This window comes from Pleurodeles waltl, chromosome 11, assembly GCF_031143425.1.
Source record: "Pleurodeles waltl isolate 20211129_DDA chromosome 11, aPleWal1.hap1.20221129, whole genome shotgun sequence".
NCBI classification, from domain to species: Eukaryota; Metazoa; Chordata; class Amphibia; order Caudata; family Salamandridae; genus Pleurodeles; species Pleurodeles waltl.
In genome coordinates, this window is record NC_090450.1 from 900,396,777 (window position 1) to 900,417,189 (window position 20,413).

Sequence of the window (20,413 nt, forward strand, 5' to 3'; positions counted from 1 at the left end):
ACACACCACTTTCTGTGGCATAAGTAAGACACCCCTCTAGCAGGCCTTACAGCCCTAAGGCAGGGTGCACTATAACACAGGTGAGGGCATAGCTACATGAGCAATATGACCCTAAAGTGTCTAAGTCCATTCTTAGGCATTGTGAGTGCAGTGTAGCCATTTTGAGTATATGGTCTGGGAGTTTGTCATTACGAACTCCACAGCTCCATAATGGCTTCACTGAATACTGGGAAGTTTGGTATCAAACTTCTCAGCACAATAAACCCACAGTGATGCCAGTGTGGGATATATTGAAAAATGCACACAGAGGGCATCCTAGAGATGCCTCCTGTATGTTAGCCAATCTGCTAGTGTAGGACTGACCGGTGTGTACCAGCTTGGCTCATTCAGACAAGTTTCTGACCACATGGTGTAGGAAGATGGCTCCCTGTTGCAGTTACCCGCCACTTTTTGCCTGATCTTGATGCTGACTTGACTGAGAAGTGTGCTGGGTCCCTGCTAACCAGGCCCCAGCACCAGTGTTCTTTCACTAAAAATGTACCATTGTTTCCACAATTGGCACACCCCTGGCACACAGATAAGTCCCTTGTAAAAGGTACCAGTGGTACCAAGGGCCCTGTAACCAGGGAAGGTCCCTAAGGGCTGCAGCATGTGTTGTGCCACCCTAAGGGACCCCTCACCTAACACATGCACACTGCCATTGCAGATTGTTTGTGTTGGTGGGGAGAAAAAGGCAAAGTCACATGGCATCCCCCTCAGGATGCCATGCCCACAAAATACTGCCTGTGGCATAGGTAAGTCACCCCTCTAGCAGGACTTACAGTCCTAAGGCAGTGTGCACTGTACAACAGGTGAGGGCACAGCTGCATGAGCCATATGCCCCTTCAGTGTCTAAGTCTATTATTAGACATTGTAAATACAGTGTGGCCATATTAAGTATATGGTCTGGGAGTTTTTCAAAACGAACTCTACAGCTCCATTATAGCTACACTGAATACTGGGAAGTTTGATATCAAACTTATCAGAATAATAAACCCACACTGATGCCAGTGTTGAATGTATTACAAAAAGCACACAGAGGGCATCTTAGAAGATGCCCCCTGTATTTTACCCAATTCTTCAGTGAAGGACTGACTGGTCTCAGCCAGCCTGCCACTGAGACGAGTTTCTGCCCCCATGGGGTGAGAGCCTTTGTGCTCTCTGAGGACAGAAACAAAGCCTGCACTGGGTGGAGGTGCTTCTCACCTCCCCCTGCAGGAACTGTAACACCTGGAGGTGAGCCTCAAAGGTTCATGCTTTTTGTTACAGAACCCCAGGGCATCCCAGCTATTGGAGATGCCTGCACCTCCGGCCACTGCCCCCACTTTTGGCGGCAAGGCAGGAGAGGATAATGAGAAAAACAAGGAGGAGTCACCCACCAGTCAGGACAGCCCGTAAGGTGTCCTGAGCTGAGGTGACCCCTGCCTTTAGAAATCCCCCTTCTTGAGATTGGAGGCTTCTCCCAATAGGATTAGGGATGTGCCCCCCTCTCCTCAGGGACGAGGCACAAAGAGGGTGTAGCCACCCTCCAGGACAGTAGCCATTGGCTACTGCCCTCCTGACCTAAACACACCCCTAAATTCAGTATTTAGGGGCAACCCAGAACCCAGGAAACCAGATTCCTGCAACCTGAAACAAGAAGGACTGCTGTCCTGAAAGCCCTGCGGCGCGACAGAAAACTACAACTGCTTTGGCCCCAGACCTACCGGCCTGTCTCGAAAAACTGAAACAATGATGCATCAAACAGGGACCAGCGACCTCTGAATCCTCAGAGGCCTTCCCTGAACGTAAGGACCAAGAAACTCCTGTGAGCATCGGCTCTGCTCAACAAACAGCAACAATATTGCAACTTCTTGCATCTTTTAAAGGACTTCACTCTTCCCGCCTGAAGCGTGAGACTTCTCCCTCTGCACCCGACGCCCCAGGCTCGAGACCCAGAGAACCAACACCACAGGGAGGACTCCCAGACGACTGCGACCCGTGAGTAACCTGAGACGACCCCACCCCTGTATCCCCACAGCGACGCATGCAGAGAGAATCCAGAGGCTCCCCCTGACCACGACTGCCTGTAACAAGGGACCCGACACCTGGACCAAGTACTGCACCCGCAGCCCTCAGGACCAGAAGGAACCAAACCTCAGAGCAGGAGTGACCCCCAGGCGACCCTCTGCCTAGCCCAGTTGGTGGCTGGCCCCCGAAGCCCCCTGTGCCTTGCCTGCACCGCTAAAGTGACCCCTGGGTCCCTCCATTGAATCCTATATTAAACCCGACGCCTGCTTTGCACACTGCACTCAGCCGCCCCTGTGCCGCTGAGGGTGTTTTGTGTGCCTACTTGTGTCCCCCCAGTGCTCTACAAAACCCCCTGGTCTGCCCCCGAGGATGTGGGTACTTACCTGCTGGCAGACTGGAACCAGAGCACCCCTGTTCTCCATAGGCGCTTGTGTGTTTTGGTCACCTCTTTGACCTCTGCACCTGACCGGCCCTGAGCTGCTGGTGTGGTAACTTTTGGGTTGCCTTGAACCCCCAACGGTGGGCTACCTATGCCCAGGAACTGAGGCTTGTAAGTGTCTTACTTACCTCACAATCTAACCAATACTTACCTCCCCCAGGAACTGTTGATTTTTGCACTGTCTAGTTTTAAAATAGCTTATTGCCACATTAACAAAAACTGTATATCTTATTGCTGTAATTCAAAGTTCCTAAGTTACCTATGTGGAGTACCTTGCATTTTATGTATTGACTTCAAATCTTGAACTTGTGGTTCTAAAAATAAATTAAGGAAATATATTTTTCTATATAAAAACTATTGGCCTGGAACTTAGTCCTTGAGTATGTGTTCCTCATTTATTGCCTGTATGTGTACAACAAATGCTTAACACTGTCCTCTGATAAGCCTACTGCTCGACCAAACTACCACAAAATAGAGCATTAGAATTATCTAATTTTGCCACTATCTTACCTCTAAGGGGAACCCTTGGACTCTGTGCACACTATCTCTTACTTTGAGATAGTATACATAGTCAACTTCCTACACATGGGGTGAGAGCCTTTGTGCACTCTGTGGTCAGAAGTAAAGCCTGAGGTGGCCTCTCACTCCTCCACAAAGGCACCTGCAGAGGGAATCCCGATGACACCCCTGACCGCGAAATCTCCAGATGAAGATACCCAACGCTTAAAGACCCACTGCAACCGAAGCCCCCAGGTCTTGGAGAAACCGACCCCTGGTGCAGCAAAGTTCAGCAGGCGGCCCTCCTCCCTGTCCACCCTCTGGTTTGCCCGAGACGACCCCCTGGACCTCGTCTGCAGCTCCTGAGTGACCCCAGGGGTCCTCTCATGGAAAATCATTGGAGACCCGACTCCTCGTTTGCGCCCTGCACCCGGCCACCCCAGCACTGCTGAGGGTGTATGTTTGGTGCCTACTTGTGGCCCTGCAGGGCTACTCTAAAACCTCCCAGGTCTGCCCTCCAAAGACATGGGTAATTACCTGCCTGCAAATCTGAAACTGAGTGCCCCCAGTCTCCATAGAAGCCCATGTTAATTGTGCCTACACCTTGACTTCTGTACCAGTGTTGCTGGTGGTAGGTTTTTGGGGTTAACTTGAACCCCAACCTGTGGACTTCCTAACCCCTGGAGACTGGAACTGTAAGTGTTGTACTTACCTGCAAAACGATCTAACTTTTCTTCCCCCAGGAACTGTTTCTGAAAATTGGAGTCAAGTTTTAAAACAGATTATTGGCAGTATTTCAAAAACTGTATGACATCGATTCAAAACAAAGTACTGTTGATGCATGTGTGAAATACAAATCTATTGAGGTACTCACCTGCAACTTGAATCTTGTGGTTCTAAAAATAAATTAAGAAAATATATTTTTGCTATATAAAAAAACATTTGTGTGGAGTCAAGTCATTGAGTGTGTGCGTCTTCTATTATCTGTGTGTGTACACAAATGTTTTGCACTACCGTCCGATAAGCCTAACTGCTCGACCACACTGCCACAAAATAGAGCATTAGTATTATCTACTTTAGCCTCTGTTAAGCCTTTGGGGAACCCCTGGACACTGTGCACACTATATCTCATTTTGATATAGTATATACAGAGCCAGCTTCCTACAATAGGGTTCTAATGTTTCTCCATAACAAGTTGGTCACATTGACGGCCACTTGCTCACACTGTTAGCTTTGCAACAGGTGTCTCTTTTTCGGGGAAGCACTGATAGAAAATAGTGGTACTGTAAGTGAAAGAAAATTGTTAACAGGCCTAAGAAGGTGGCATATGCATGACAGCAGCACGCTATAGAAAGTCTTTTGATACCCTTCTGATTTGAAGAACAGATTTCATAGACCATTATCAAAATGTAAATTATATTAAGTTCATTTCATCAGTGATGTTTTCCATTACATAGTTATGCTAGATGGATGATGGGCTTACCAACTAGGACTGCTCAGTTTTAGTCACTGACACAGGCAATTATATTAAGAAAAACGAAAGATCCTTAACCTCTGTCACTGAAGCCTGGGTCTATTAATGCAGTAATAGGTAGACAGTTGCTTAAATACCATTTTATACTAGTTTATTTATGTGTTTTAGAATACAACATGCTATTAAAACAAAAATACATTTTCTTTTCCAAATTTGTTTTACTGTGTTAAGTGGAAATCTGACAAATGGTCCAAGCTAAAATTTTGGATGGGAACATAATTATAATCTTGTATGAAAGATTTCCATTTTATAAACCATGACCTGTGTGTTCATTTTTAAAGGGTGTTTGTGTGCTCGTTTATGGTGTTTGTGATCTGCAGTCCATAACTTTCTATACCAAATATATTCTCGACAAGCTTTAAAAATGGATTGCCTAGGAAAAATATAATAATTAAAAATAATTGTTCCTATTTTAATTTTAGGGGATGTGGCTGGAATCGGTTGGGAAAGAACAGAAGGTACACCCCCACCTCCAGGGCAGCCATCTAAAGGCAGAGTCTACTTCACATACTGTGGACAACGCCTAGGGCCCTATCTGGAAGATGTTGCAGGAGGAATGTGGCCAGTTGTACACATACAAAAAAAGGCATGTTTCATTTATTTCATAAGTGTCATGACATGATAATGCCATTGGGTCTTAAAAAGAAATAATTTTAACAAGAGTTCCCCAACATCTACGGAATAAAATTACTGACATTAGCATCCAATGTACTGAAACTTAACACAGTTCAAAACACAGCATCTGATAGAGACTTCCAGCTGCAGATTCACTACCTTTAAAATCCCTGGCATCAACTTCGAATCCGGAATGTTTTGCTGAGCATTACCCTGCACGCGCCGTCGGGTGGTGTCGTTTGTATCCATGTGTATCGTTCGGCCCTGTGTGGCGTCGTCCGCATCGTTGGAGCGTCTGTGATGTCACGGTCACCTTTAAAGGCACCACTCCGGAACACGTACGTCAGTTCTTTTCCTTCCACAGCGGTTAAGCGCAGGTCCTGGTGTGAGCTACACTTTGCCTTTTTTGGCAGGCCTTTTTTCAACCCTTTTGTCAAAGAATTATTTTTGTCTGTGTGAGATGCCATCAATGAAGACTGGGTTCAAGCTGTGTGGCCCCTGTCATCGAACCATGTCGGTGACGGACCCCCAACAGTTATGTCTCTGGTGCTTCGACAGAGACCACAACTTGAAGTCATGCTCCGACTGCCAGGCCGTGGCCCGAAAGCTTTGAGAGAACAGTCTCTGAAGCTCATGGTGGCCCGACAGTCGATGTCGGTAGGCGTGACTCCTAGGAGGTCATGGCCCTGCTCGAGGAGGTCACGGACCGCTCAAGGAGTCCCAGGTCCTCCTCGTCTCATTCAAAGTCCTCCGGGCACTCGGGAAAGAGACACAAAAAGAAGAATTCCAAGCGTTGTTTGACTTCCTCATGCCAGTCGGCCAACGAGGCATCACAAGAACATTGACGTTCCAAGAACGGTTCCCCGGAGCCGATGCCAGGGCTGACTTTGCGTCTCTCCCCGTATCTGGGAGCTGGAGCAACCCCGCTCAATTTAAAGACTTTACAAAGCCAGGGGCCTTGTATTTGAGTGGGCTGCCCCCATGGGTGGGTCTTCGGACCCCGCGGCGTCAGCAGGGGCACCATCGGCTTCGACGCAGACAGCTTTGGCCTCAGCGCCGGTTGGGACCCCAGGATTGGATTTGGACCAGCAACAGTTCCACACAGTCAGCCTCCTCCGGTGCCAGTCCCGACGCTGACACTCCCCCCACTGCTAGCACCCACAGGTGGTGCAAGCCCCATCCTCATTCCGGATGATCTGCAGCCATAACGGCGTTGTACGATACCGATTCTGACTTCAATGGCACCGACACGGTCCAGAACAGTGCCTGAGGCTTATTTCAAACAGCCAGGCACAGGTGAGGAATGGGAGGGGTCTGAGGACCCTTCTGAGTAAGTTTGAAGCAGGAACAGGACTGGTATGAGGATCTAGGGGAAGCCATTGGACTGGATACTTCTCCAGATACTGTTATGCTCTAACCTCCTCCTGTGGCTACGGAGGAGGGAGCTTCATATTCCATGGTAGTGCGTAGAATAGCTGAGGGCTTGAACCTAAAGCTGCGTATGGTGCTGTTCAGGACTAACATTCTGACAGAGGGGCTTCAGCCGGTGGTTGCTACATCGGAGCTGATGTTACCTTTCAACGAAGCCCTTACTGATGTCCTGCTGGGGACGTGGTCCAAACCCAGCACAGGGGCTCCTGTAAATAGGACAATCAGCTACCGCCATCGACTGACTCTAGTTTTCTCACCCAACACCCCACTCCGGAGAGCTTGGTGGTCCAAGCCTCCACTTCTCGTGGTGCACGAATAGGTAGGCTGGACCAACTTGGGAAGAAGTTGTTTTCTTCCTCCAGCCTGGCATTGAGGTCCGTAAAAACCTCATGCCTATTGGGCCATTTTGCCCATACTTTATGGGATGTGGTGGCACAGGTGCTGCCCCAAGTCCGGGAGGGCGTACAGGACACTCTTACTCAAGCTGTCGAGGATAGGAGAGTTGCAGCCAAGTTTACGATTCGGTGTGATTTGGACACGACAGACTCGGTGGGCAAGGCAATTTATTTAACAGTGGTCCATAGTCGCCACAGCTGGCTTCGTACGATGGCTTTTTGGGGGCTGTCCAGGCAAACCTTATGGACATACCCTTCAATGGCTCACGCCTATTTGGAGAAAAGGCAGACTCTGTGTCTGAGTGGTTAAAGGACTCTAGCTATGGCCAGATACTTGGGCCTCTCGGCAACTGTTTGCCAGCAGTCTGCCTTTCACCCCTTTCAAGGCTTCGGAAGGGGTGGGGTACCACACCAACCACAGGTCAGCCACCGTCCTCCATCATCACAGCATCCAATGCTAGGATGAGGTTGTGGTGCCTTCAGACCCAGAGAGTCTAGCCAGAGGTCAGCCGCCACACAGCCCCCCTCTTCCACAGCACCCAAGCCCTCCTAGTATGGTTCTGCAAGACCTTGTTTGTCCTGTTTGATGGGAGGATTCAAATTAATCTCCCTAACTGGCGGTCCATAACATGGGACAAATAGGTCTTGCAGATCATACAGAAGGGCTGTTCCCTCCTCTTCCAGTCTTTCTCTCCCCCTAGCCCTCCATTTAAAGAATGGTTGATGGAGGATCATTTAATCTTGCTCCTCGAGGGAGCCATAGAAAGGGTCCCAATGTCAGAAGTAGACAGTGATTGTTAGTCCTGCTCTTTTCTCATTCCAAAAAAGAACAAGGGTCTTAGCCCTTTCTTGGCTTTAAGGGATGTCAGTCTCTTCCTCAAAAAGGAGAAATTCAAGATGCTCACTCTTGCTCAGGTCTTGTCTGCCCTAGACCAAGGACACTGGATGGTAGCATTGGACTTGTAGGATGCGTATTTTCTCATCTCCATCCTGTCCGCCCACAGGCGTTACATGCGGTTCGAGGTGGGCCACAAGCACTTTCAGTTTACCTTGCTCCCCTTCTGCCTCACCAGTGCCCCTCGGGTGTTTACCAAGGTGATGGCAGTGGTAGCAGCTTATCTGCGCAAGTTAGGGATTCAGTCTTCTCCTGCCTCGACGACTGGCTATTGAAGGCTTCTACACCCTAGGCTCTCGTCAGCCACCTTCCGACGACAGCAAACGTCTTGCATTCGCTGGGTTTCACTGTAAACGTGACAAAGTCACACCTGACTCCCTCTCAGAAGCTCCCTTTCATCGTAGTCGTTCTAGACACTCTGTAATTTCGGGTTTATCCTCCCGAAAAGCAGCGACTCCAGGATATTCAGGTTATGATTCCAATGTTTCGGCCTCTCTCCTGGATTTCGGTGAGACAGACTCAGAGGCTGTTGGGACTCATGGCTTTCTGCATCCTGTTAGTCAGACATGCAGTCAAACATGCCAGGTGACATATGAGGGCTCTGCAGTGGGGCGTGAAGTTTCAGTGGGCGCAGCATCACAGAAATCTTACCGACACGGTTCAGATATTGGAGTGAACTGCAAAAGACCTGCAGTGGTGGTTAGTGAACTGCGGTTGGGTTAGAAGTAGACTTCTCTCCCTTTCCCAGCCAGATCTCACAGTAGTGACAGATGCGTCACTTCTGGGATGAGATGGCCCTCTGGGAGAGGCGGAGATCAAGAGGCCTCTGGTCTCCAGCGGAATCCGGACTCCATATCAACTTGGAGGAGCTCCGGATGATCCAACTGGCATTGAAGCATTTCTTCCTGTTGTAAAAGGGAAGATAGTGCAGGTGTTCACGGACAACACCACTGCAATGTGGTACTGCAACAAGCAGGGCGGTGTGGTGTCTTGGACCCTTTGTCAAGAGGCTCTGCGTCTCTGTAAATGGCTGGAACAGCCGGGCATAACCCTGGTGGTTCAACACCTGGCAGGTTCCATGAACGCCAGCGCGGACAAACTCAGTCATCGATGCCTAGTGGATTACGAATGGTATCTCCATCCGGAGGTGGTACAAGGAATCTTTCAGCAGTGGGGAGAGCCTTGGTTAGACCTGTTCGCCTCCACAGCGAATGCGCAACATCAGTGTCAGAGTCACAAGATCCTCGGGGTCTGCGCACGTTCCCAACACGTCCACCACTGAACAGCTCCAAGACTCTGATAGATAAATCACAGAGGCTAAGAGAGTTCAAGAGGGGAAGAGGGGATTAGGAAGGGAAACAGCTGGGAAGTAGACCTGTAGTAAGAAAAAGGTTAGAACACACAATATGAAAATTATATCTCCTGAAATCAATGCTAGACTATGAATCTAAGCATAGTCATTCTGAAAACATGAACAATCTAAGAATTAAGTTTAAAATGACTAAGTTTCAAAATGGCCGGATACCTGTAAGGGAATCAAGATGGATTAAAGGAAAACTTTCTTATTCAAGTACTTTCCTTTACATGAGAATCATAAAAACATTCTGACTAAATTTTAAACCAGTCAAATAAATCCTTTTTTGAGAATGCATACTAGGACCATTCAATATTGCATCTAGACACTCTGATCTTCTGTGTACTCTTAAAATGTTTCACCACAAATTGTGCATATTGTAGATTTCTATATATATATCTATAGTAAACACCATAAAAGGATTGTGCACCATGAATAACACAATATGGATTCAGGAAAAACAAATCACATAACTTGTCAACTCGAATATTACAGGATAAATATCTTAGAATAGTGGCATTCAATAAACAGCATGAATTAAACTTGAGGAGAGAATTGTGTGTCTTGCCGATTCGAGTGTCACCATGTAAAAAGCCAAGAAATGGTAGTACGCAATGAATATCAAAGTCAAATCATCATTAAACGAATCGCACGTCTTGTTGATTCGTAAACCACAATGCAAATGCCAAGAAATAACAGCTCACAATGAATAACAAGATCAAAGTACAATGAAACGAATTGTGCGTCTTTTGCTGATTCATAAGCCACCATGTAAATGTCAAGAAATGGTAGCACGCAATGAACAACAAAGTTAAAACACCATAAAACGAATTGCGCGTCTTGCCGATTCTTAAGCCACCATGCTACTGTCAAGAAATGGTAGCGTGCAATGAATAACAAGTTAAAATTATCATAAAACGAATCGCGCGTCTTGCCGATTCGCAAGTCACCCTGCAAATGTCACAAACACTCAAGCGCATATTTCACACGCGCAAAGTACTCTGTCAAATCATAAAGGAATTAGGCCCAAGAACATGAGAGTTCTCGATAACGGCATCGGGAGGCCAGCCCAACCACGTCTTACCGCCCAGAACAAGGCTCTCAAAATGAAGAATGAAAGTCAGATGTCTGGAAGATCAAATAGGCCACCGGGACAGGAGCTCAGGAAGTAGCTGCTGCTCTGCACCGGGACCTCTGAATAGTGAGCACTTGGAGCTGGGCTGGCTCCTTTTTATAGAGTCTTGGCCCAGCCCACAACCACACCCAGGCATGTTGCAGGGAAAGTCTCTAGAAAGCCCTGGAAAGGGACCACACCCTAACACACTCTGAAAGCCTACAGCAAGAAATTGCAAATGAAAATCATTTGTAAGTACATTAAAAATAAGTCTTTAGGATTGAACTCTGCAATGCAAAAGGTTAAACCACAACATATCAGCACGATGCATAAATTCCGTTGTTTTGAGAGTGCTGGGTTTTTGTATTCTAGTCACCAATAGAGCGTGCACTGCCCTGGTGACAATCGGTGACGCTTTTCGTCCTGAGTGGAATTCAGGCCTCCTGTACGCCTTTCTGTCCATACTACTTCTGCCCAGAGCCCACAAGAAGATCAAGAACAACCAGGCCCAAGGAATTCTTGTGGCTCCGGATTGGGTACAGAGAGTTTGGTATCCCGAGCATCTGAAAATGAGCATAGATCCAGTCAGGCTGCTCCTTGAGGATGATCTTTTGTTGCAGCAGCAAGGGAAGATGTAGAAAGATGGGCTGGTGTGTGGTGAGCATCTGCGGTGTTATCACCTTATTCCAGTTCCAGGTATCTCCTATTAGTGAAGTGTAGGCAGTGTCTAGGAAGCCAGGGCCCTCTAGGGGTAGTTGTGGATGAGCAGCCAAGACCTATCTAGCAGACATGCAAAGCTTATGCAATACCATTACAGTAACGCAGCCATTACACACATGAAAGAACCACACAATGTTACTATAATAAAGTACCTTTATTTCTGTAACATATAACACAAACACTAAAATACTGTGTAGGCACTACCCCAACAGAAGGTAAGTAAACACACTATTACTTATACATTAGGAATCAGTAAATAGCATAGAAAGCAATAGGCATTGGTAAAAGCAATAGCAAATAGTGAAAGCCCTAGTGGAGGGCCAAACCATATACTAAGAAAGTGGAATGTGAAAGGCAGTCCCCCCACCCAAGAAAGTGGATACAGTAGAAGAGAGCTGGAGGAACTAGGAACCCCAAGAGGTGAGTACAGATTGACCCCTAGCAACCAGGAGAGCAGAGGTAAGTACCTGTTTTTTCCAAAACCAACAAGAGGACTTAGGAAAAGGATTGTGCAAGATCCAAACAAGACTGGAAGAACCCATAGGTGGATCTTAACAGAAGAGGACCTGCAAAGGAAGGGGACCAAGTCCAGTTTGAGTTGGAGTGTCCGGTTGTGGCAGGAGCCTCTACCCACTTTTCTGTGGATGGAGGACCAGGTTGACGGTGGACGAAGGAGGTCAGCAGTGCAGCACAGGAGCCAAAGAGGAGTCCCAGAAGAGATGCAAGTGATGTTCCATGTCGGTGGTTGAGATGCAGCCGGTCAGTGGTGCTGGAAAACCACCCACAAGCCTTGGCAAATGCAAGAGACAGAAAAGGTTTGCAAGGCTGGAGAGGACCAGCACGGTCCAGGGGATTCAACCCAAGGAGGAGAGTCTGGGGTGTCAATCAGCAGCTGGGATAGTCACAAGAAGAGGAGACAGCCCCCACAGGCAACCCACTGGCAGCAGGCACAGGAGTTGTAATGAGGCCCACTCAGCACATCTCAAGAGGAGTCCCACGTCGCTTGAGCAGCAGGCAGGAGACTGTGCTTTGCAGGAAGGAGTGCTGGAGGCCGTGGCGACACAGAGCCTGAAGGTCCCTTGGGGGAGGAACAAACAAGCCTTGGTAGCTGCAATAGTCACAGAGCATAGGGGTACTGTCCTGCAAGGAAAGGCAAGGGCTTACCATCTCCCAAGTTGGACAGCTGGTAGAGAGGACCATGGGGACTATTCCCGACCAACACCTGTGATGCAGGATTCACGCATCTCCGGAGGAGCGAAGATCCATGCAGCCAGTTGTCTTGCAGTTGGTGCCTGCGGATGCAGGGGAGTGACACCTTCACTCCAAAGGAGATTCATTCTTACTTCTTGTGCAGGCTGAAGACTCGTCGCCCTCAGAAGATGCACAGCTGGGGAAATGTTACAGTTACTGGAAGGAGTCAGAGAAACAATGTTGCAGAGTAGAGTCGTCTCTGAAGTTGCAAATTGTCAGTTCCTGAAGGGTCCAGTTGCAGGCCCAGTAACTAGAAGATGAAGAAAATGATGCAGAGGAGTCCTGCTGGAATCTTGCACATCCAATCTGAGGACCCACCCAAGAGGGAGAGCCTAAATAGCCCAAGAAGGGGGATTGGTCACCCAGCAAGGAGACCACCTATCAGTAGGGGGCTGTGACGTCACCTACCTGACCTGGCCACTCAAATGCTCCCAGGTGCCTCTTCCTACCTTGGATTCAAGATGGCAGAATCAAGTGCCCACCTGGCGGAGCTCTGGGTACCACCCCTGGGTTGGTGATGGACAGGGGAGTGGTCACTCCCCTTTCCTCTGTCTAGATTAGCTCCAGAGCAAAGACCGGGTGTCACTGGGCTGGTGCAAACCATTTTATGCAAGGAGGGCACCAAATGTTCCCTTCATAGCATACTTGTGTCTTGGGGAGGCTACCCCTCCCAAGCCATGTAACACCTATTTCCAGGGGAGACGGTGTTACCTCCTTCTCCCACCAGAAATCCTTTGTTCTGCCTTCCTCTGCCTGAGCTTGGTCAAGCAGCAGGAGGGCAGAAACCTGTCTGAGCGGTGGCAGCAGCGCTGGCTGTCTGGAATACCTCAGAAGACTAGTAGGAACAATGCTGGGGGTCCTCTAACGAGCCCCCAGAGTGCATGGAATCATAAAACCAATACTGGCAACAGTATTGGGGTATGATTCCAACATGTTTAATGCCAAACATGCCCAGATTTGGAGTTGCCATTATGTTGCTTGACACAACTGGTGACCTGTGTCCAGTACATGGGTTCCATGGCTTCCCTGCACTTACAGAGCGCAGGGTATTGGAGCTGGAGTTTGTAGGGGCACCTCTGCTCATGCTGTGGTACCCTCACACACAGGTACCTGCACCCTGCCGTCTGGGCTGGGAGGGCCAACCTTAGTGGTGACCTAGTGACCTGTTGCAGTGACCTGTAGTGAAAGGGTGCATGTACCTTTTCACTCAGGCTGCAATGGCATGCCTGCAGACATGTTTTTCATGGGCTGCCATGTGTGGCACAATGCATACTGCAGCCCATGGGGAACCGCTACTGCCCCAGTGCCCTAGGTACGTAAGTACCATATACTTGGGACTTGTATGGAGGCACCAGTATGCCAATTGTGGGGTGTGCCAAGTCTTAAGCAACCAAAGTTAGAGGGAGAGAGCACAATCACTGGGGTCCTGGTTAGCAGGATCCCAGGGAAAACAGTCAAATCACACTGACAGTAGACCAAAAATGGGGGTAACCATGGCAAAAACAGGATATTTTCCTATAGAAGGTTCTCTACCTCAACATGTTAACTCTGCGCCTTAATGCGTGGAGATTGAGTGTCGGCAGTTGACAGCATTTGACCTTCCTCCTGAAGTCTGTAAAGTTATTCTGGCAGCCAGGCGTCCCTCTACCAAGATGATATACACCTGCCATTGGAAACACTTTGTCTATTATTGTACAGAAAGATCTAATGATCCTCTTTCTGCTTCTCTCTCTGACATTCTTCTATTTGTCTTAACCCTTGCCCAGCAGGTCTGTTCATTGGACACTCTCAAAGGGTATCCTTCTACCTTATCGGCATTGGTTCAGCTGCCCAATCAGCCTTCATTATTCAAATCTCCAATTGGAAATGCATTTCTTAAATGACTTGTACATATGTATCCTCCTACGCCATTTGTCATGCCTCAGTGGGACTTAAATCTGGTCCTCACTTTTCTTATTTGTGCTCTCTTTGAGCCACTGCACAACTATCCCCTCTGGCTACTCATCATCAAGACAGTCTTGTTAGTGGCTATATCATCTGCCAGGAGGGTGAGTGAGATGCAAGCTCCATCATCTAAGCCGCTGTATCTCACCATGTTCCCGGACAAGGTGGTACTTCAGACTTGTGTGTCTTTGCTCCCGAAGGTGGTGACTCCATTTCACCTGGGTCAGAACATCACCGTGCCCACCTTCTTTACTCCACCGCACCCCTCTAAGCAAGAGAAGTGACTCCACCAGCTGACTGAAAAAGATCATTGTCGTTCTACCTTGACCGCACAAAAAAGTTCAGGAAGATGACCAACTCTTTGTGATGTACCTTGGAACAGCGACAGGTCGAGCAGGGCAGAAACAAACTATTTCACGTGGGGTGGTTTGCTGCATTAAAATGTGCTGTGCGCTAGCCAAGAAGCAGCATCCTGAGGGCATGAGAGCTCATTCCACCAGGGGCAAGGCTTCTACCACTGCGTTAGCACGATGTGTTCCAGTCCTGGACATCTGTCAGGCAGGGACGTGAGCATCCTTGCACATGTTCACAAGATGTTACTACCTGGAAAATCAGGTCTGCAGAGATGGTCCCTTTGCCAGTTCGGTCCTGCAGGACTTTTTAAAGTGAGAAAATCTGTCCTCATCCCACCACCAGGAGGTTATGGCTTGGGTATTGTAGGAAGTTGGCTCTGTATATACTATTTCAAAGTAAGAAATAGTGTACACAGAATCCAAGGGTTCCCCTTAGAGGTAAGATAGTGGCAAAAAGAGATAATTCTAATGCTCTAATTTGTGGTAGTGTGGTCGAGCAATAGGCTTATCAGAGGGTAGTGTTAAGCGTTTGTTGTACACACACAGGCAATAATAAATGAGGAACACACACTCAAAGACTTACTCCAGGCTAATAGGTTTTTATATTGAAAAATATCTTTTCCTAGTTTATTTTAAGAATCACAGGTTCAAGATTTACAAGTAATACTTTAAATGTAAGGTACTTCACTTACATACTTTAGGAACTTTGAATAAAAGAAATATCATATACAGTCTTTGTAAAAATGGCAATAAGCTATTTTCAAAGTGGACACAGTGCAAAAATAAACAGTTCCTGGGGGAGGTAAGTAAAGGTTAGGTTTGAAGGTAAGTAGAACACTTACAAGTCTCAAAGTTGGGTCCAAGGTAGCCCACCGTTGGGGGTTCAAGGCAACCCCAAAGTTACCACACCAGCAGCTCAGGGCCGGTCAGGTGCAGAGGTCAAAGAGGTGCCCAAAACACATAGGCTTCAATGGAGAACAGGGGTGCCAGCAGGTAAGTACCCACGTCCTCAGGGGGGCAGAACAGGGGTGTTTTGTAGGGCACCGGGGGGACACAAGAAGGCACAGAAAGTACACCCTCAGCGGCACAGGGGCGGCCGGGTGCAGTGTGCAAACAGGCATCGGGTTCTAGATAGGAAGTAATGGAGGGACCCCGGGGTCACTTCAATGATGCAGGCAGGCACAGGGGGGGCTCCTTGGGGCAGCCACCACCTGGGCTAGGCAGAGGGTCGCCTGGGGGTCGCTCCTGCACTGGAGTTCAGTTCCTTTAGGTCCTGGGGGCTGCGGGTGCAGTGTTGGTTGAAGGTGTCGGGTCCCTTGTTACAGGCAGTCGCGGTCAGGGGGAGCCTCTGGATTCTCTCTGCAGGCGTCGCTGTGGGGGCTCAGGGGGGTCGTCTCTGGTTACTCACAGGCTCGCAGTTGCCGGGGAGTCCTCCCTGAGGTGTTGGTTTTCTGCAGGTCGAGCCGGGGGTGTCAGGTGCAGAGTGGGATGTCTCACGCTTCCGGCAAAAACATGAAGTCTTTAAAGTTGCTTCTTTGTTGCAAAGAAGTCGCAGATTGTTGAGAAGAGCCGCTGCTCACTGGAGGTTCTTGGTCCTGGGGGTCAGGGCAGTCCTCTGAGGCTTGAGAGGGCGCTGGTCCCTGTCGGATGCGTCGCTGGAGCAGGTTTTTGAAGTTGGAGACAGGCCGGTAGGGCTGGGGCCAAATCAGTTGTTGTCTTCCTCCTTCTCTGCAGGCTTGTAGGTCAGCAGTCCTTCTTCTTTCTTCAGGTTTCAGGAATCTAGTTTCCTAGGTTCTGGGGTGCCCCTAAATACTGAATTTAGGGGTGTGTTTAGGTCTGGGAGGGCAGTAGCCAATGGCTACTGTCCTTGAGGGTGGCTTAACTGTCTTTGTGCCTCTTCCCTGTGGGGAGGGGGGCACATCCCTAATCCTATTGGGGGAATCCTCCAAACTCAATATGGAGGATTTCTCAAGGCAGGGTTCACCTCAGCTCAGGACACCTTAGGGGCTGTCCTGACTGGTGGGTGACTCCTCCTTGTTTTTCTCATTATCTCCTCCAGCCTTGCCACCAAAAGTGGGGGCAGTGGCTGGAGGGGCGGGCATCTCCACTAACTGGGATGCCCTGGGGCGCTGTAACAAAAGGGGTGAGCCTTTGAGGCTCACCACCAGGTGTTACGGTTCCTGCAGGGGGAGGTGAGAAGCACCTCCACCCAGTACAGGCTTTGGTCCTGGCCACAGAGTGACAAAGGCACTCTCCCTATGTGGCCAGCAACATGTCTGGTGTGTGGCAGGCTGGCAGAAACTGGTCAGCCTACACTGGAAGTCGGGTATGTTTTCAGGGGGCATCTCTAAGATGCCCGCTGGGTGTATTTTACAATAAATTATACACTGGCATCAGTGTGCATTTATTGTGCTGAGAAGTTTGATACCAAAGTTCCCAGTTTTCAGTGTAGCCGTTATGGTACTGTGGATTTCATGTTTGACAAACTCCCAGACCATATACACCTATTGCTACCCTGCACTTACAATGTCTAAGGTTTTGCTTAGACATTGTAGGGGCATAGTGCTCATGCACATATGCCCTCACCTGTGGTATAGTGCACCCTGCCTTAGGGCTGTAAGGCCTGCTAGAGGGGTGACTTACTTGTGCCACATGCAGTGTGAGGTTGGCATGGCAAGCTGAGAGGCAGTGTGCATGTGCTGAGTGAGGGGTCCCTAGGTTGGCATAAGACATGCCGCAGCCCTTAGAGACCTTCCCTGGCATCAGGGCCCTTGGTACCAGGGGTACCAGTTACAAGGGACTTACCTGGGTGCCAGGGTTGTGCCATTTGTGGAGACCAAAGTAACGTTTAGGGAAAGAACACCGGTGCTGGGGCCTGATTAGCAGGGTCCCAGCACACATTCAAATCATAACTTAGCATCATCAAAGGCAAAACGTCAGGGGGTAACCATACCAAGGAGGCATTTCCTTACAGGTATCTATTCTAAAGGTAAGGAATCTGCAGATAGAAGTCTCTATCAGATGAACAGGTTACTTACCCTCAATAACGCATCATCTGGTAGAGAGTATCTAGCTGCAGATTCTTTACACCCACCCATGCCTCCCCGCTCTGCAAACACTTCTGCTAGGGTTAAGGATTGTCCCTTTCAGGGCCCTAGCTTTTTAGCACAGACAAACTGTTGGTTCTTTTCATGGCTCTGCGCTTTTGGCGTGGAGGTTTGTGGAAAACTAACGGATGTACACACTCCTGGGTGGTGCCTTTATAGGTGACCGTGACATCAAAGACGGCTCCAACGACACTGGCGATGCTGCGCGGATCCGAACGAAGCCAGCCAATGGCGCGTTTAAGGGTATTGCTCTGTAAAAATCTGGATTTCAAGCTGATGCTAGGAAATTCTACAGGTAAGGGATCTGCAGCTAGATAGAGTCTCTACCAGATAATGCGTTACCAAAGTTAAGTAACTTGTTAGATGAGCTTATTATTATCCCTGGTCTGCTCCATGCACACCTTTCCAACAGGCACAAACTGTGCTGTGCATCTATCGTGGTGCGCCTAAGGATCATAGGCAGCACATAAGTTTCTGGAAACATCCTTGCTTCTTGTTAAAAGATTTACACCAGAAAGGACCTTTGTTTTATTTTGGTACCCATCTTTTTAATTTTAATTTTACCAATGTGGTGTCTGGGGATATTAATCTAAGTTAAATAGGTGATAAACGGGAAGCTACTGCAGGCCTACTAATGAATGTAGACAATATAGCGTGTCCAAGATTAAGTGGCATTGTATATCAGTTTGAAAACATCTGATAAATTGCTCATATAGGTAATGATTTGTAAAATTCTTCAGAAACTTTATTTATCAGCAGTTAACAAATCGATGAAATTCTTCATATCCCTTGTTCCAATATATCGTTAACCATAATTCATGCAAAACCAAAATGATATCGAAAGAGGCAGCACCTTCAACCATAACCGAGGTAGTTTTTGGCAGTAACTGATCTGACAGTACTGTGTAGTGCCTGATGTTTCATTGTCCAACAAATGTAGGTAGTGTTTGTTGTAATTATCATTTAGGTTGCTGTTGAGATTCCAGGCCCCAGGGTACTTCGTTGACAGTAGACATTCTGAGCAAATAGGGGTCAGGGAAGTTCTCTTGTGTTTGTCTCTTAAATGTCCATGTTTATAAAGCCCACGGAGCTGCATCGCATATCTGGTCTCTCCTTCTCAGCACATTATGGGTTCATGGCTACTCCGATACTATTAGTCCCTGCTTATCCTTATTCCCAACATAACTCCAGCATCTCTCTTCCATAGGTAAGGCAATGTTGCAACCGGTTGTGTTGGGGGGGAGGGGGGTACACGTCTAGGCTGGGGTAGTGTAATGGGGCCTGACTTGAGAAGCAGGTGCTGGCACTGACATTTTTTTGAGGTCTCTGTTGTAGTCCTTTATATGTTGCATGTGATTCCAATCCAGGGGTGAATGATCGATATCAAGGGCCAGGAGAAAGTAATTCCTTTCGAGGCAATTTCTACTGTTCTCATTTCGAGGCAATTTCTACTGTTCTCATTTCGAGGCAATTTCTACTGTTCTCATTATTCCATTTCCTTTGAGACAGATTTGCTCTGATTGTACATCCTTTAGGCTACACTCGAAAATTGGTGTGGCTTTCAGATTAGTTGATTTTTAAGTCACTGTGCTGTCTCCATGGTCAGAGTTGAATCGTCGTTGCTCTTCCCTTTTTATTAATATCGGCATTCGGTCTTGTTTATCAAGGGTGCCCCAAAGAGGTCCTGGCTTTGTATTAACACATCTGTGTTTCAGCATTAAACACGTGTTTGGGTATGATGTGTCCGACACACAGTTACACAGTTTAGCAACTGATGTTTAAAAAAAAAATATATATCGATTTTTTTTTTCAAGACTGTGGCTTTATCCATGCTATATACACTTTTCATCATAAACAAGTGCACGACCTACTATGATTCCGATGGTGATTGACATTGCATGATTACTATACTTTATGGCAGTCACTAAAAGTACACATTATGGAACAGTGGATTATAAGAAATTTCACAGTAAAAATCAAAACTTTGTCCTAATCTTTATTCTGAAATATTTTGTTACATATTTTTTAGAATACTAAAATCCGTGCCAACTTTGGATCTCGCCAGTTTGCCTATGCAGAAGGCCAGTTGCACAGAAACGCCGCTGACTTGTGCATTGACCTAGCAGAAGAGATCAGTGCCAACTTCGAAGCATTGCCTTTTGCTATGGCTTCGGACAGTGATAATGATGCTGGTACAAGCATAGCCTCTGATCCTGGAACGCATGGGCCACCCTGCAGGATTGCAGCTGTTGCAACAATTCAGCAACGTAGGTGATCCTTTTTTATTTCACAGTGTATCACAGAAGTTGTTTCTACTTTTTAGCAATCTGTGTGTGTTTTGTGCATTGATAACACAACATTGCCAATACTTTCAAACATCTCAGCTAAAGCATTCTATTAAAGCCAAATCAGTCCCTGTAGGAAGCTGGCTCCATATAGAATATACCAAAATGAGGTATGGTGTACACAGAGTTCAGGGGTTTCCCAGAGGCTTAACAGGTGCTAAAGTAGGTAATACTAATGCGCTCTTTTGTGGTACAGTGGTCGAGCAGCTTAGGCTTATCATAGAGTAGGGCAAAGCATTTGTTGTACACACACAGTACACACAAGAAATGAGGCACACACACTCAATGACTAACTCCAGGCCAGTTGTTTTTATATAGCAAAAATATATTTTGTTACTTTATTAATAGAACCAGAAGGTCTTTGTTGCA

General features: G+C 47.7%; 1 protein-coding gene across 5 annotated transcripts in view; it reads left to right on the forward strand.

The window, feature by feature from the left end:
• The window catches only part of HECTD4 (HECT domain E3 ubiquitin protein ligase 4), a 1,724,100-nt gene that overhangs the window by 1,094,661 nt on the left and 609,026 nt on the right, over window positions 1-20,413 (forward strand). For all 5 annotated transcript variants that reach the window (XR_011199486.1, XM_069214810.1, XM_069214812.1 and 2 more), the window contains exons 49-50: window positions 4,943-5,106; window positions 19,729-19,966. Coding sequence is in view for 4 of the 5 variants with exons in the window: in XM_069214810.1 (XP_069070911.1) it covers window positions 4,943-5,106; window positions 19,729-19,966 (402 nt within the window). In the remaining variant the exon portion in view is untranslated. The remainder of the gene's footprint in view (window positions 1-4,942; window positions 5,107-19,728; window positions 19,967-20,413) is intronic.